This window comes from Thunnus maccoyii, chromosome 18 (assembly GCF_910596095.1).
Source record: "Thunnus maccoyii chromosome 18, fThuMac1.1, whole genome shotgun sequence".
Taxonomy (NCBI): Eukaryota; Metazoa; Chordata; class Actinopteri; order Scombriformes; family Scombridae; genus Thunnus; species Thunnus maccoyii.
Genome location: NC_056550.1, coordinates 11557020 through 11574600, shown reverse-complemented (window position 1 = coordinate 11574600; position 17581 = coordinate 11557020). Strand labels below are relative to the sequence as shown.

The window sequence follows — 17581 nt, the reverse complement described above, 5'->3', positions numbered from 1 at the left end:
TTGTCAAGTTAAATTAATTATTTCAGTATGCCGCAGCCTTTAGTTAAACGTTAAATTGGAGGAGAGATTTGCTGACACATATTTGTTTTGTTTCTTTTACAATTCTCCATTAACTTTAGTAAATATAAAATAAATCCTTTCTTTTCACTAACGAGGACTTTTGTCAAACACTTGACTTCAACTTCTTCTTACTTCCTCTAACGGCAAGAGATTTAAAGAGATTTCAGTACCATTCGAGCAATCTTTAACTCTTCCCTGAGAGAACAAGCTTCCTGTCTGAGAAAGTGCATCTCTGCTTCCCTTGCCCGCAGAATCACCTGTAACAACATCAAATACAGTATAGTACAGTACAGATTACAGATTACAGCTCTTCATTGATGTATGTTTTGTGTTAAAGTAAAGGAGAGAAGATTATAAGTGCTAACATTACTATAGTAAATACAAACAGAAATGTATAATTTTCCACCTTCTTCTTAGCATACTGTATATTTACATGTATACACTATACAGTATAACTCCAAATAGGATTCATCAAAAGTAAATAGTCTGAAAACTTAAGACAACACTGTAACTAAAGATGCAAATATAAATAAATCACTTATAGCATCACAAACAAATGAAAACTCAGCACTGACATGAAGGTGCTTCCATACACTGCTTCTACAGTATTATTAACATCATCACTACTTTACCTGCTGAAAGTTCTTAAACTAAAGCAAAGACTTTAAGGAAACTGGATTACATGAGACATGTTTGGCTGTTTTGCAGACACGTACCTCCATCTCATAGAAGTCTTTTGCTTGTGAAGCTGCATGGGACTGTTTCCTATTTAGCGAGAAATGAAGGCGAGACACGTCTTCTGTCTCTCTCTTTAAGGTCAACAGGGGTAGAGGGAGAAGACATGTTGATAATTTGATAGATGGCTTTGGAAATTGTTATTCATTCAAATTGTTATCTTATCAAAGATGTGGACTTGCTAACTGAATTCAAATGAAGATTAGATTCAGCTATATTTGGAAAGAAAAATGTTGATAGGTAGTTGCTGTCAATTTCAGTCAGTTTAATTTGTTTTATGATGAATTATGGGTTTGCTGATTATTATCACTGATACAGGCATTTGTAAACATACATCTTATCCATATTCAAGTCAATATCCATGTTCACGTCAAGTGCAATCTGTAAAATACCTGCTTCTTTTTGAGCTCTTGGTTTTCTTTCTGGTATTGCATCAAGGATTTTCTCTCATCTTGCAGCTCTTGACTCAGCTGAGAGTTTTCCAGGCATTTCTGAGTGTGCTGAAGCGACAACATCTCGAGCTCCTTGCGCAATAACTGGATCCCCTTCCTGCAAAGGGCAAAGCAGAAGCAGAGATTGATGTTTTGCTGAAATGTGAGCAGAGGTTCTGAAGAAAATGTGCTAGGAAGCAATAGATATTTTGTTAAAATAGTATGAATAGCAAATGAAAACACTATTACTATATAACTGTTGCAGCAGCACAGCACCAATGGCTAGTAATTGTTGGTCAATTCTTCTTAACTTACTATTTAATAATGCAAATCTTGAGTGAACAAATAAAAGTGAACAGAGTTATCATGTTAGAAGAGGTAGGCCTATACTAATAAGTTGTACATGGTATTTATATGTATCCAACCACTCTGTTTATTTCACAAATTAAACAAGAGATCATTCTCATCCAGAATTTGCTATTATGACGAGACACCACAACAACACTTGTGTCCAAGTCAATCTCTCAGCAGCATGAACAGGAATCAGTGACTCATGAGGGCATGACCTGCACCTGCAGCCAATTCAGGGCTCATTAGACAGAGAGCCACAACAGTGCAATCCAGTAAGCACTAAACACCATTAACTTCTGTTTTGTTTGTGACTAAAACCCCAACTGTAGACTGACACATGAGCTGTGACAACCCCAGGAAAAATGTTGTAGTCTCACAATAACGTTGTTCTTTCTTCTACAAGTGTTGCTGAAGTTTTGACCTCTTCTGTCCCAGGAAAACCCCAAATCCTACTGTAACCCCTGGAAGTGTTTCTGCAGCCACCATATTCCATATACAATGAGTTACCAGTTTACTGTATAGCGTAAACTATAACATCATAATATATTTCCATTCAATACAATATCTCTGCAATAAATGCTGCCGTTAAAGAGCAAGGAGTTGTCTGTTAGTAGTTTCTGTGTAGGAGAAACAAGACGAAGTCATTAGTTTTTGCAGGTATTTGGTCAAAAACCAAAGTACTGGACAAATTAAAATTTTGACCTGAATATGGCACTAGATGAAAAGTTAGGATCAGTAAATTAGATTTCATCCTGAGGGGTACATGAATGTGTGTACTAAATGTGACAGCAAACCATGTTGAGACATTTCACTCAAATGTTGCAAGAGCAAAAATCACTAGTCAGAGGATCACTTAGGTAAGGATTTATCCTCTGGGGACCATGAAGGTCTGTACCAAGTTTTGTGCCAATCTATGGTGTAGATGTTAAGATATATCAAGAGATAAATTAAGAATTTGCTGGTTGTGCTACAGGTTAAGTCGAGGGATGACCAAAGTCAGTAGGATTCATCCTCTGGGGACTGTGAAGTCTGTACAAAATGTCACAGCAATCGATCTAATTGTTGTTGAGATATTTCAGTCTGGATTGTGATGGTGGTGGTGTGATGGTGTTGTGACCAACAGACAGACTGACATTGCCATGCTGCCAGCATGGCTAAAAACAAACAATGTGAAAGAATCAGTGGTCACTCACTCATATTCGGAGTGTAGTTGTGTTATGTCAGCACTCTCCTTGATGTGTTGAGACCGTCGGCTTTTCTCCAGTTCCTCTTTATGGGCTCTTCTCATTGCTACAATGGCTGCAAAAAGCAAGATACGACAACTTATAAACTGCATAATTGTTAACCATTGTTACCCCAAGTAACTTAATTTCCGTTAATCTTAGTAAAACCTACATTCAACTAACTTTTCTTGTAAATAAATGTTAAAGTCCTCCGTTTGCTGATCAAATCAGAACAAGCAGATTCATCTCAAGTTAGTAAAATGTATTTGTAACATTCATACAACTATTCCAGTTCAACCATCCAGTCACCGTGTTTTAGAGGGGGTTCCTTTCCTCACCCTCGCTAAGCTGGGGTCTAGTGTTTGTCAAGATTGGTCATTAAGATCAATTTACACACAAACAAGTTCAATTAAAACGTCAGCATCACAAAAACAGTATTTAAAAGAGTGAAATCCAGTTTCTACTGACTCAATAGGCCTACAGTGCTTTTATTAGTGTTTGTTTCTTTGCTGAAAGACCTTTACCTGCCATTGTGGCAGATGTCTCTTCCTGCAGCAGCTGGTCTTTCTCCTTCTGAAGTGCTGCAACTTCCCTCTGATGCTGTTGCTGCAGATCACCTATCAGCTTCCTGTGCGTTTCCTCCATAGCAGGGAAACCTTGATCACAAGATGCCTAGATTGAAATGTAGAAATAGTTTTCAATTGATATATACATATGTATAGCGATAATATACAGTGTTATATAGTGACTGTGTGTGCTAGTTAATGCTTTTTTTAAGTCACACACATACATCTGTTTTTCAGATTGAAGTTGATATTTTATTAAATATACTAAAGAGAAAATAAAATATGCATACAATATGTGCATTAGCAAAGATGATCAAACTACATGAGCACCTAACACCTAAGTGCTGCACTATGTTTCAGTTTTTCTCTTCAGGAACACTAAAATGGAAGGAATCAAATGGCATTTAAGATTTCAAATTGAAGTGAAGGAGGTAAACATTTTGGTTAAGATTTATCTGTAAAACAAGCTCCTAATGAGTAGAAGGTACCTTTATGGTCTGGTCTGGTGGGGAGGAGGCTCTTTCAGTCAGTTTCTCTTTAGAAAAACAAGACTTGGAGTAGTAACAATGCAAGTGTCTCATCTCCTCTTCATGAATCTGCTGCAGTTCCCTTATTTTCTCTCGAAACTCAGTTTCCAGTTTTTGCATCCGCTCCTCGTGGTAATCCTCAATTTTCTGTATGTCTTGTAGGAGTCTCTGGTTCCCGGTCTCCACAGATATTATCCTTTGCTCAGCACGCTCTAGTTCTTCTCTTAGGACACTGTTGTCCTCCTGAAGCTGATATAAGGTGTGATTAAAAGCCTCCTGCTCATCCATTAATGAGATATCCTGCTGTTGGCTCAAAGCTTGCACTTTGCCCTGTAATGCCTCACTTTGCTGCAACTCCTGCTCTAAATCTAAGTGCAGCCTGTCTGACAGATAAATCAACTTTGCCTGCTCCTGCATCCAATTCAGGTCTACAGCAGTATAATTTCCCCAGTTGTCATCCTTACTATATGCTAGTCCGTTGCTATCAGAGATCTCCTGGCAGAGTTGGCATAAGAATTTTGACCTTTTTTGCAGCCGGGATATAAGTCTCTCTAACCAGTCTGGCTCTTTCTCTGCCTTTACCTTTTTGTCAACAAATTCGTCCTTGTCAAGTGGCTTTGCAGCTCCTTCTAAACCTCTGCTTTCTCCCTTCACTTGCTCTTCATAAGAAGCCAACTCTGGAGGACTGATGTCTGCCAGTCCCTCCCTTAGAAGCTCCACTTCTTGATTATTTACTTGAGTCTTGCTCTCATATTGCTGCTGAAATCTGAAGGCAGCATAAATGAGCTCTGCTTCAGCACAGGCTCTGCCAATGGCACTTTCTAACGATTCATGGCTGTCACATTCTTCTCTTCCTGACTGAGTCTTTTTTTCAGTTTTTAAGGCTATTATTTGGGAGATTATGCTTTTGTACCTGTGTGCAACATCCCCTTCACCTTCTCTTGGCACTGAAGATAGCTGGCCAAAGCCACTTCGACTCTGAAGGACAGACACCATTTTTCCTACTACAACTAGTTCTCTTGTTAAACACTTTGCAACAGTTTCCATGTCATTCTCTGAGGGTAGCGTGTTAGCACTAACATTGCTCTCAGCTCCAACTAATGTCTTATCACTGAGGATTTTGTCCTCCACTTTGCTGGCATTATGTGACTCACGCTGCTGTTTCCCTGCCTCTCTCTCTCCTTGCTGAAGGCAGGCAGCAACAGCAGCTAGTTGCCTCTCAAAGTCAGTCATATCAACTGTGGTGCCGGTTTGTCTGGTTTGAAGCCTCTCCCTGCAGGCTAGTATGATGTTCAGTGCAACCTGAAACCGGTCAACCAACATCCTGCAACGGTTCTCTGTCTCCTGGGCAAAGCGCTGGCTCTGCTTGGCCTGACTGTGAAGCACCAGACTGAGGTGCTGAGCAGTGGCTCGGCTCTGAGTGAGCTGGGAGCAAAGGTGGGGGTCCTGGCAGCTGTTGTGATTCTGGTGTTCTTCCAGTCTGTGCGTGATATCCCGTAGCTTCTCCTCTGTCACATAAAGCTTGGTTTCAAGTAACTGGATTACAGACATAAACCTCTCTGGGTCATCTCCTGCTGTGACAATGTACTGGTATGATGCGTCAATGGAGCGAGACCGGGCTCTTGCGTGGTCTGCATGAGAGTGGTTGCCGTTTATCTGAACATTTATGTCAGTTGAACTGTTAGAAAACTGACCATCGTCCATTGCCTTTGGCCTGCTGTTGTTTACGGCAAGAGCCTCAGTTGTCTGCTGTTGTCTCTCATTATGCTGAGCAGGATCTGAAGACTCATCCTTCAGCTGAGAAGAGCCACAGATACAAACTTTCAACACTTCGTTCAGCTTCACCTCTGTCTCCTCCAGGCTGTTACCTAAGACCTCCATCTTCAACAAAACTTCATTCAGCTCTTGCTCCTTCGTGTCAAGGAGTCTTTCGTAGCCTTCTCGCATGTCCTGTGTTTCAGACTCCCTTTGCTGCACCTTTCCCAAGGCCAGCTGCAGCTCCTCAGAAACACTCTCATATGAGTGTTCAAGATTGTAGTAGTGTGTCTCTTCGGTTTTCAAGCGGCTCTGCAGCCTGCCTACTTCCCCATCTGCCTCAGACAGCTGGTTGTGCAGCTCTTGACAGCGACGGTCCAGCTGCTCTCTCTCCTCTTGGAGCCTCTGCACAGCAGATACCGTGCATGCCATCTCCTCTTGTAGCTGTTGCTGAGCCTCTTCAATTTCCCTTGTCAATGTCTGACTCTTATTCAGGCTCTCCACCTGCTGCTCAGCCCTGTCCAGTCTCTCCTGAAGGTCTTGCGAGCGTTCCTCAGTCTGTGCCAGGCTTGCAGCCAAGCTCCTCCGTTCTCTGTCCTGACTCGCTTGAAGGAGCATGAGGTGCTTCTGCAGGCGAGCCTCTTTTTGAGTCTGTGCTTCCTCATTGTCACGAAGCTGAGTTGCCATGTCTTGGAGACGTTTTTGCAGCTGATCTGCCTCCTGTTGTAGATCGTGGTAACTCTGCAACTCCTGCTGCAGCTGCATCAAGCGGGCCTCAGCCTCCCTCCTCTGTTCCTCACTGACATTCAGCTGGGACTTCAAGGAGGCCATGCAATGCTCCCATTCCACCTGCTGCTCATGAAACCGTCGGCGATCTTGCTCCAGATGGACTTGTGCAAGTGCTGTGGCGTCACCTGTGACCAGTAACTGTGCTTGTTGAGCTAAGAGATCTGCTCTTCGCTGTAGTTCAGTTTCCCTGGCTTCCTCCTGACTCCTCTTTTGTGCTTCCAGCTCAAAGCGGAGGTCACGGTTTATCTTATGCAGTTGCTGTAAAGCCAGTGCTTGTTCCGATGACAAGTTGGAGTTTTTAAGTAGCTCATTCTACAGATGACAACAAAGATTAATATGAACAATAATTAGGACAAAATTGTGCTTTGCATGGTACAACATACTTGCTGTAAAACAGAATAAATTTTATTTTTTATATGTTTAACTACATTAATTATAGAGTACATGTAGCCTGTAGAATCGTGGATGCCAAAATGTTTTTTCTCAGTCACCCAAGGAGGGTTGAATCAAGGGCAACTGGGCTTTGTTGAAGATATCTGAAGACATCTTGTCTCTAATCCAAGAGGCTTCTTCAGTTCTAACTGGTGGGGAGTCCCCTACCTTGTGAGACATCATGAGATCACGCAAGAATCCATCTTGTCAGGCTCCAAACAGTGGTTCAGACCTATCAGCGTCCTATGAGGATTCTCGTGTGATCTTGCAAATACAGCTGCCTCGCAAGGTAAGACGGTGATAGACAGATGGTTCATCCAATCACCTGCCAAGTATTTTTTGAAAGTCTGCCCTTTTCCAAACAGTTGCCAAGGACAACTTGGCAACTGTTGACAATCCTTGATGAACCTTAATGGTCTGGCACGTCAGGTTAGGGAATCCCAGGTATTTAACCTCTGTGGGGTCGTATAAAGGTCATTGATAGCACTTGGTTCATTAGTGCTCCTGGCTGTTGTAACAACAGTTGTTAAGAGTCGTTGGAGTCACCTGAGGCCGAGTGTAAACAACAATTGTTGGAATCCTCACATGAGGCCAAATGTGAATGGTTGTTAAGTCCTCTAACGACCCCACAGAGGTTAAATATCTGGGACTCCTCACCAGTCAGTTAGAACTGAAGAAGCCCCTTGGATGAGAGGCGAAACGTATTCAAGTATCTTCAACGAAGATTGGTTGCCCTCAATTCAACCCTCATTGGATAACCATGACCTGGATGACTGAGAATCGTCACAGACATCTTTTCTGAGTCACCTAAAGGCAGGGATGTGTGCATCACCTTGAAACTGAGTAGTGCTACTAAAAACAGTGAATATCTATATTTCTTCTGCATTATACCTGTGGACGAATCCTTTCCCTTGAATTAATCTTTTTTTCTTGTTGTAGCTCATCTTGCAGATTCCTGTTTAACTGCTGGAGACGAGACAATTCCCTCTGCGTTTGCTCCAGCTGTAGGTAGTACATGGTGAAAAACTCTAAACATGTATTCATGTTTTAAAGAGTTCAAGTGAAAATGCTTTGATCAAACTTTTAAACATATTTGTGAACTTTACAATTGTTCACAGTCTCACCTCTTTGACAAGTTGCCCAGTTTGCTGCTCACAGGGCAGTTTTTCCTTCTCTTCCGTGCACTCGCAGCTGGTGTTTATTGTTACCCGTTTCTCCTCCTTTTGGGTGGTGGTTTTAACTTGCTGGCTGTACTGCTCAATTTCACTCTGCATGTTTGAATGTTCATCAAGACACTCATCATTTGACAGTGCCACTGTTGATGTAGAGCTGTCGCTTCCGCCTCCTTCAAGACGTGATGTCACACCTGCTGCACAGAGGACCATACACAGAAATAGATACAGAACAATGTGATATATGTAATGTAACAATATGTTGAGATATCTCTCCCTTTATGTGTGTGGAGCAATTAGTGTTTATGATACATGACTGCAAAATGAAGAAAGGTTGCAGTTCTTGAAATTAGTAACGTTTTACATTCATATACATTTTTTGTTATTCCAATTAATTAGTAGTGTATCCAAAACTCACTGACTGAATGTAATGTAATAAATAATAATTAATTGCAGAGTATAGCCACCCTCAACAAATTAAAATATAGAGGCCCAACACACAGAGCATCTACATTGAATTTCAGTTTAGACCTTCAATTTCAAAATCAAACACTGAAAAAAAGAGGATATTTTTTATTTTGTCTCAGTTCGTTCAGTGACTCACCGGTCTGTGTGGTTCCAACAAGAAGTGGACACTGATGACAAGAAACGCCTTCACCCTCCTGGTGTGTAGGACTGATGGGAGATGGAGTCGTGGTGGCGGAGAGTGAAGACGGATGAGAAAAGGAGACTGTGGATGATGCAGAGCTTCCATCAGCAGAGCTTTGCTCTCTCTCTGGCTGCAGTTGAGTCTCCTTCTCTTTCCAGAAAACCTCAGCTGCCTGTGAGTCTGGTTGCTGTGATTTCTGATGAGCGTTATGCTCCAAAAGGGAGCTGTGAGGAAACAGTACACAATGGAGAAATTCTTTGTGTATAAAAATATTACATGACGTAAACCCCCGGTGAAATCAGTTCTTCAGTCTCTCATGTTTGACACCAATTGTGCATCATGCTTAGAGATAAACTCAAACAAATCTATTTACTTTGTGACGTCAGGTGTAAGTGTGGGCTTCACACTCTTCAACACTGCCTGGACCCAGTTGCATCTCATGTCAGTAGTCACGGCACAAAGTGTGTGCACTCCATCTCTGGTCTGTGGAAAGAGAAATATTATTCATTAAACATCTTATAGTTAATGGTAGAGAATCTATTGGCTTTAAAGGCCCGTTTACAGTTAACATATTGTCACAGTTTATTTAAACTGTTGGGTTACTTTGATTTACTCCCAACAATGAGTAATATAAACTCCTGCTACCCATCCACATCTCTCTTTCCTCAAACATAACAGAGGGTACAAAAAGATTTTTTAAATTGTTATATATTTTATAGATTGTGATTAGAAAAGGGTGTTATGAAACCATTTAAAAATATGCAATAAGCAATACGCAGTAAGCAATCTTTAGATAGATAGATGCTACTGTACAGCTACATTTGGTCATTTATCACAATCCTGTAATTATGACATGCTCACAAAGTGACTGTTTTCACTTTAAGAATTGCTTTGGTTCAACTTATTCCTGGCAAATGTGCAAGAGATATTTACTTTTAACTTTTCAGACTGCTCATCGGGTGTTCCTTCAATTTTTCCATGAAAACTCTGAGCTGTGAGAAGGCAAACAACAACATCGACTTCCATGTGGAGAATTGTATGGTGTTGCAGATTACAAGTCTCTGACAACACCAGAAAAAGAACAGTGGCACAACCCTTTATGAAACTGTATTTTAGTAAGCAAGCATCTTTACCTGCAGATCAAGTGAAATACAGCTAAGATTTCAAATATGCCAAGAAAAATATTACTCACAAAACACAGATGAAACATAGAAGGCAAGGTACAATCAAAAATCAAATGTTGCTACATCAAAGAGTCTCCTCCGACACAGAGGAAAAAAACAAAAAGTCACAACTCCAAAGAGGCTAAAGAGTAAGTTATGGAACATGATCCTGGGAAGATGGAGATTTGTTCATGTGGATAACCCACTTCAGATATTTAAGACTTTAACAAAACAAAATTCTCAGGAGCCCAACTCAACATCAACCTTTTCCAGATTGTTATGGTCCCAGTGCAAAGCAATAAACCCCAATTTGTTTATTTCATCCATCTACACAAGCTTTAGAGGAAATGTCAAACCAAACAGTCATGCAGACCAAGACAGTCCTGGTAGAAAAGGCTGAATGAGCTGCTGCTCCACTCCTTTCCAGCATCAGCAGCTTCCACTGAAAGCAATGCTTAAATACTTAGACACCTCCATATATTTGGCCTTCCTGCCCATGTGGCTGATTACTTTACTGTGCATCATTCTGAACATCCTTTCATTTCTGTTAAGGTTGCAATCATATAGTGTATTTGCTACATAGAGCTGACATCATTAAGATTATATAGCATTATATTGAAAAGTGTTCCTAATATTTTGTCCACCCAATTAACATACATGAGGGGGGCAAAATATTAGGAACACTTTTCAATATAATGCACTCCCGTGCACCACCACCCACTGCAACCTCAATAATAAACATAAAGTAGAATTATCACCTTTCTGACGATGTCAGCAAAAACTGAAAATGTAAAAGCTTCGTAAAAGTAGAAAAGCTGTTATTAGATTGCATTAGATTGCACAGGTGTCCCTAATAAAGTGCTCAGTAAGTGTATATTAGGCTCAATAAACTATGTGCATTAATTTATAGATATTAACTGTAATTGCAGCAACTATTGAACTCACATGAATTTGAAAACCACAGTTCTTCTGAGCCGGGTAGTCTGTGATGTCAAAACATGTGGACAAGTTTATCTCACCATCCACCTCAGCTGCCTGAAATAAACAACCAGGGAACAAGAAAGCTTAGGTAAAATTCATTAAGTCCTCATGTCTCGTTTTAAGTCCTCATGATGTATTTTATACCTATTCACGTTTGCTTGGATCAAACTCAATACTGACAGACACACAAGCTTCTTTTTTGACTGTTCAATTAAATTGATCATTTTGTTTCATTTAACAAAACAAGACACCAGCGCACCTCCTCAGCAACTGAATCTTTGTAGAATCTCAGGATTTGGTCGGTCAGGACAAACCAGTATTTCTGCCACTATAGGAGACACAAAGTCAGAGCAGAAGAAGACAATGCATAAAATGAATAGCCTGTCAGACCTGAAATCATCATGCAACTGCTCCCTAAAACTTAAAGTGAATTGAACTATTTACCTGTCCATATGTATCCTGCTGCATCATCCATCCTTTCTTAAAGTCGAGAAGGTCAGGCTTAGGAAGAAGCAAAGTTTTTTATGCTCTACCACACAAGAAATGCTGTTCATCATAATCATGGGTAGCTGGTGTTTAATAAAAATGTTGTATAATCCTACATTATATCTACTACTTTAATGAGAAGTACCAACAATTTTTAAACAAAAGTCACTCTTTTTGGTTTGGACACCTTAACCACCAAATGGTCACCAGGCTCAAACATGCAACTCCACAACATGCAGGTATTTACTTGTAAAAGAGATAAAATTCTTAGTTGTGCTAGATATAGATAAGTAAAATCTCAGATTTTGGGGAAAATGTGTCATGCTCAGACTCACAAATGCAGAGCGCTCAAGATCTCTGCACTTAAGCGATTTGAACCGGCGATAGCGAAGGATTGACGAGCGAGAGACATCAGGAACAAAGTGTTTCAGTTCCTGGCACAGAGCAGAGGGCATAACTGCAGCAAATCAACATTTTTTGACTCAGTTTCCAAATCATCCTTGTTGATTATGTGAGTTATCATAAAGTTAAAAATATATGGGATTTGTTGGTGTTTTACAGCCAAAAATACGATGATAGGATTGTGCTTGTATGTACCCTCAGAAGCACTTCAGAACAAGTGAAAGTGTTGTGATAATAGGCCATTTTATCAGATTAGAGATTACCTGCTCTCTCTTGATGGTGCACTTCTCAAAGTTGAAAGAAATGCAGAAAATAAAACTATGAATTTGATTAAAAGGCAGCCAGAAAGGACAAAGAATACAGTATCATCTGCATTTACAGAATCTGTTTCAGAGTCATTTGAAATCCTACAATGTACGATCATTTTGGAAGCAGGAACCTTAATATTTGAATGGCAATATGAACACAGAAAGTTCAGATAGCTAAAACCATTATAGTTTGAATGTTTTATACACGTGTTATTTGCTAATGGTGAATGACTTTTACTCAAGGTCACAGTCTGAACATTATTACTAAAAGTTCAATCATTGTATATAAGTCCAGTCTACAATTGCATCCAAGTATTTAGAATTACTAAATATCATGGAAAAAATTAATTTGTACTATTTTTAAATACTGTCTATTTAGAGCAACTCAGTCCGCATTTGTTCTCTAATTACCCTGCTGACCTCCAGTTCATAAAATGCTTTGGTTCATATGTTTAGTTTAGTAGAAAATCCTGAATAACTTTTGAATATCTAATTATTTGTGGCATGACAAGACATGCAAAATGCCATGGTATGAAAAAGAAAGATACATTACAAACACATAAAACAACAAAGTCCCATCCTCAAGCCTACTGGCCCACACGCACACAGATACAAAAAAATATTATATATTATTGGCACCAGTTAATGAAATACTTCATTGTACAATGAGGAAAATGTATTTTTTTCTGTATTTTCTGGTCCTGAGCTCCACGTCTTCCTTAATTTCATCAAACATGATTTCTGTCTGATGAGTTGACAAAATAATTTATTGCTCTTTCTCTTCTATTTATTACAAACAAATCTCTAAAATTGTCTTGATTTCACAATCAGTGGATTTACTCTTTGTTTGCCTTGTAATGCCCGCTAACCCATCTACTCTCGAGTCTGTTCACTTTGTTGGCTCTTTGATTTGCAATAGCCTACATTAATTTGTAAAGTCACAATATAATTTTTGCTCCAATCAATTTCAATTTAGAGACATTTGCTGCACTCTGTGGTCTTTGGATCCTCCTTTGTCACTTTTCACTTTATCTATGAGGTCTTTTTATTGGTTTATAGCAAAGACCAATGGAGACATAAACATTACTGAATGCCTCTGGCTCTCTGTACAGCATGGATTTGGTTTTATTTACATGAATATAAGGTAATTAATAATAATAACAGACACTGCACTGCACTGCAGTGTCTGTTTAACTCACTTAAATAAAAAGTGAGTAACACAGAGGGCCCAAGACGGATCCCTGTGGCACACCTTCAGTAACCAGCAGGGCCATCCAGACTGGGCTATCCCTACACACACACATGTGGTGGTATTTGTATTTATATGGTATGGTATTTCGTGTGGTAGATCAGTAATTAAATCATTAAATCATCAGTAAGGCAACATCTCATGCTGCACTATGATTGGTTCTAAACCCAAACTGTTGTGGATTTAGACTGGAGTGATACCAAAGAAAGGCCTTCAATTGGCTTGTTAATTAATATAATATTTTTAATGAGAAGGACAATTAAGAAACTGGATACCTAAGGTCACTGCAGCATTGACATTTATGCAGAGAGACTTCATGACTCCATTTCAAATTACTATATAGATATAGGAAAAAAAATGCTATATATATAATATGTTAAGTGGTACAGTAACACAAAAACATGAGGGGTGCCCTTACACATTTACTTCCTGGTATCTACGACCTGTAGAGCTTTAAGTATTAAAGCTAAAAGTACCTCTTTCTTTACTTTGTTGTAGTGATGATGACAGGCAGAGGAAGAACTCTCCAATGGCTCAGATGTAGTTCTTATTTCCATTTTTTCAGCATTATCCTCATGACACTGGTCTTTGTTATCCCTTTTAATGACAAAAACATGAATGTATTGACAAAATCTGTTATTATAGCACAAATCAATAACATCTGAATGATTCATTTAAAATATAGCACAATAATGTTGTCAATAATTTCACAGAAAAACCACAAAAAGAAAAATACAGGAGCCTACGCAATTCGTTAAAAAAGCTTTATAGACAACAACAAACCTGATTTGATCCTCAGAGGAGGACAGCTGGCCACAATCCAGGACTGTCTTTTCTGAGGATTGTCTTCTCTTTACTTGTGAACTTGTACCTGCATAGTCTGAATCTGTTTCAGAAACAGCAAACAACAGCTGTATATAAAAGAATTCAACAAACTTTCTTTCGTCACATTTATCATAATTTTCTTACAAAATCTCAAGAGCTTTTTGAATGTAATCATTTTGTAGTGGAGGGTCAAACTAAGAACAAAAACAAACAAACAAACAAACATGAAATAAAAATAAATAAGAGTGAAATTACCATCTCCGACGGATCTTCGGTCGAGTCTGCTGAGAGAGCGACTGCTTCTCATGAACGGAGCAGCAGTGAAGGAGGAGGTGTTGAGGGATGAAAAGCTGCGACTGCTGCAGAGACGGAAAGCTGGTCTGGTTGGGTGAGATGCTTGTCTGGTACTCTGGTGGCCAGTGGTGCCTCTTTTCAAACTGCCACCAGTCTTACTGCCGGTGGCAACCAAGTCACCATCTCTGCTGCTGAGGCTGTTGCTCCCTCCACAACTAATACCGGGTTTAGACATACTGCTGCCAGCCTGTTTACCTCCACTTGAAGCAGGAGCCGTTAATGCTGCCAGGTCCTTTGGGAGAGAGAGAGAAGGAGAGAAACAGAGCAGAGATTGTGTTCAGTTCCAGTTCTAGTTTTGAGGAAGACAGCATTTACATGTCAAACATCACACCTCCTGCTCGCTCCCATCCCAACCTGGAGTCTTTGACATATACAATCCAATCACCACTGGAGACAACCTTTTAATCCTCACAAGATCTCTTAATTTGCTTAAGTACCATCTGACCAACACTGTGATCGTGGACATACACACACGCACACACACACAGAAGCAGAAACTTAATCACACTTGAGCACTGGAAAGCCATCAGACACAGGCGGTCTATTCCAGTCACAGTGGATGCAACCTCACCAACTGCAGAGGCAATCAATCTGTGGCTGGACCACACAACAGAAAAATCAATTAGAAGAGGCTCAAAGAGTCCTGACTTTGCGACTTGTGCAGGTTTTAACTGAACTGACTTGATATTCATTAATGGCTACATAAATCAAACCAGATGTAAAAACATGCACCAACTCTGAGGAAATTCTCCATGTTAAATGAACAACACAGAACATTGTCAATACAATAATTGAGAGTTGACACCAGCTACTCTGCTGGAGGAAGATGTTATAAGATACTTTAAACCATGAAAAACCAGATCAGCAAAGATATTTCCCACCCAGCTTCAAAAAAAGGAACAAATTAATTCCTTTTTTGGTCATTGCTGATACAGAGACAGTTAAATAGAGGTTGAACAGATGTGTTAAATTCAGCACACTTTGGCCTTTTTTTGTTACAAAGACAAAAAACCCTGCAACATGTACATTTTCTCTGTCTCTGAGTTTATTTGCTGTCATAACGTGGCATTGTTGATGATTATAATCCAGAGTTTGAGCACTGAATGATATTTTTGGGGTCTTATTGGCCCCATATGATCCAGTGATTGATGACCCACTTTTTAAAAATATAAATGTACTTCATATAAAAATACTGCAGAAAATCATAAATTGGGACTGATAGGACCAAAGTCTTTTAGTCCCTGTTTGAATGTATCAGGTTTATTTTTCAAAAGTTTGGATTTTAATTTTATTGGCATGATGTTCCTTCTTAACATATACTGACTACAGCCATGCATGATTTAAAATGTTGTTCAAATCCTTTGTTTATCATGATATAAGGTACCCTGTATCCAAACCATATTTTCCAGTAAAGCTGAGCAACAACCCTGGTATATGGAGATTAAATACACATTAAAAAATATGCTATATAAGTACAATTAAAATAGTCATGTGTTACCTCATCTTCATGCCCTTAATATCTTAGTAAGATTAATTGATGAACAACAGTGTTTTCAAATCAATGTAATAAAACAGACAGCGGTGTCTCTGAAAAGCTTCTTATACAGACAAAATGTATTATTTAAGGTCATAAGCATCACTAAATGACCTGACCAGCAGTTTTGAATTTCTAAATGAAAGTGGTACCCACCTTTCCCACTTTCTTCTGTGTTGGTTTGTTGGTTTTAGTGTTTACCAGGGTCTCATGCCACCTGATTGAAACAAAACAAACTGGGTAAAGTGACAAGTCAGTGCAGACGTCCAGCATTTAAACAAAATACTCTCAATATTCAGTGATAGTCAAAGATGATCATGTTTTATCTGCCTGTATATAACATCTGTGTCCATAATTTCATTTGACGGTGTCACAACATTTTTCTTGATTAAGTTAATGGGAATATATATTTACTGAATATTTGTGTCAATGAGAATCTGTACAGTTATTTTTTTCATAAACACATAATACACTGCTCTGTTTTCTCTTTTGTAATAGACACTGAAGCTATATGCACACAATTAAAAAAGTGCAGTTCAAGACAGAGGCAATTATTACTCATTACGCTGAGTGTTACAAAGACAAGGTGTTAAATTAATGTTATTGATCATGAATTCTATGGGCCTCCCATCTGCCTGACAATAGTCATCTCCCCCAAACTAGCCTAAGGAGCTGTTTAAAGGTGGTTGAATAATAGCTGCAACCAAAAAGTCTCTCTCTACCATTAGCTAGTTATGATACTGTGGAAGCTCTGATTAACAGTGATCATAGCACCCAGAGTTAACAGGAAGGCAGCCACGTGAGTGTAATGTAGTGGCTGCCAACAGAGTCTACAATGCTAAGATTTTAAAACATGACATTTTAAATGACATCTCTTCCACATAAAGAGTCGGCCATGCCTCTTGCTGCCAGTGAATTGATTACATGGCAGATAAATAGAAAGTAGCAGGTAAATAGATGCAATTTCTAAAAAAAACAAAACAAAAAAAAACGGTCCAACAATGTCTGTGCTTCTTGAGAAAAGTGAACTCATTTAATGTGTGTACTTCAACGATGACTCTGTTTTATAGAAGTTTCATTGAGTCTGTTCTGTCCTTCTGTATTGTGGCCTGGTTTGGGAACCTGAATTAGGCCAGTAAGAATAGTCTTGGCCAGCTAGTCAGCAAAGTTATTGGGGTGAGTCAGCTGATCTCTGCACTTAAGCACTTTATGTATTCAGCATTTAGCTGCTTTTTGCACTGTCTTTATATATATGGCTTTAACCAAATTTCCCCTGGTGGGATAAATAAAAGTTTAACTTGACTCCTTCATTATGATGTTAATCCTGTACTCAATATTTCAGCTGTCAGGTAAAGATACTCTTTGTAGGTTGTTGTTTTTATAGTCAAAGTAATGTTCGTTATTAATGTGATTCAGTTTTTATTTAAACTAATACATCTCATTTCAGAAAAAACAGAAGCAATGATGCTCTACTCAATGTGTCATTTATCTGGAAGTACATAATTTAAGGTAAATTATTTTTCTATCTTATATATGAAATAGTTTGATAAGTCTTACCTTTGCTTCATGGGCATTTTCAGCAATTCAGT

At 39.1% G+C, this 17581-nt stretch overlaps 1 protein-coding gene and 1 long non-coding RNA gene across 2 annotated transcripts in view; one reads left to right on the top strand and one right to left on the bottom strand.

Annotated features, from left to right (window-relative positions):
- LOC121884616 overlaps nucleotides 1–8703 on the top strand; it is a 24277-nt gene extending 15574 nt beyond the window's left edge. The window contains exon 5 of the long non-coding RNA XR_006092387.1: nucleotides 8629–8703. This is a non-coding gene — a long non-coding RNA (uncharacterized LOC121884616). The remainder of the gene's footprint in view (nucleotides 1–8628) is intronic.
- The window catches only part of LOC121884614 (trichohyalin), a 19114-nt gene extending 1533 nt beyond the window's left edge, over nucleotides 1–17581 (bottom strand). Inside the window, exons 1-18 of the mRNA XM_042393506.1 lie at nucleotides 17550–17581; nucleotides 16149–16209; nucleotides 14360–14690; nucleotides 14063–14165; nucleotides 13756–13876; nucleotides 11279–11335; nucleotides 11094–11162; nucleotides 10799–10888; nucleotides 9064–9173; nucleotides 8646–8914; nucleotides 7994–8238; nucleotides 7761–7871; nucleotides 3855–6749; nucleotides 3325–3472; nucleotides 2771–2876; nucleotides 1188–1344; nucleotides 777–869; nucleotides 231–317 (exon numbers count right to left, since the gene is read on the bottom strand). Coding sequence (XP_042249440.1) covers nucleotides 231–317; nucleotides 777–869; nucleotides 1188–1344; nucleotides 2771–2876; nucleotides 3325–3472; nucleotides 3855–6749; nucleotides 7761–7871; nucleotides 7994–8238; nucleotides 8646–8914; nucleotides 9064–9173; nucleotides 10799–10888; nucleotides 11094–11162; nucleotides 11279–11335; nucleotides 13756–13876; nucleotides 14063–14165; nucleotides 14360–14690; nucleotides 16149–16209; nucleotides 17550–17566 — 5070 coding nt within the window. The 5' untranslated portion in view covers nucleotides 17567–17581. The remainder of the gene's footprint in view (nucleotides 1–230; nucleotides 318–776; nucleotides 870–1187; nucleotides 1345–2770; nucleotides 2877–3324; nucleotides 3473–3854; nucleotides 6750–7760; nucleotides 7872–7993; nucleotides 8239–8645; nucleotides 8915–9063; nucleotides 9174–10798; nucleotides 10889–11093; nucleotides 11163–11278; nucleotides 11336–13755; nucleotides 13877–14062; nucleotides 14166–14359; nucleotides 14691–16148; nucleotides 16210–17549) is intronic.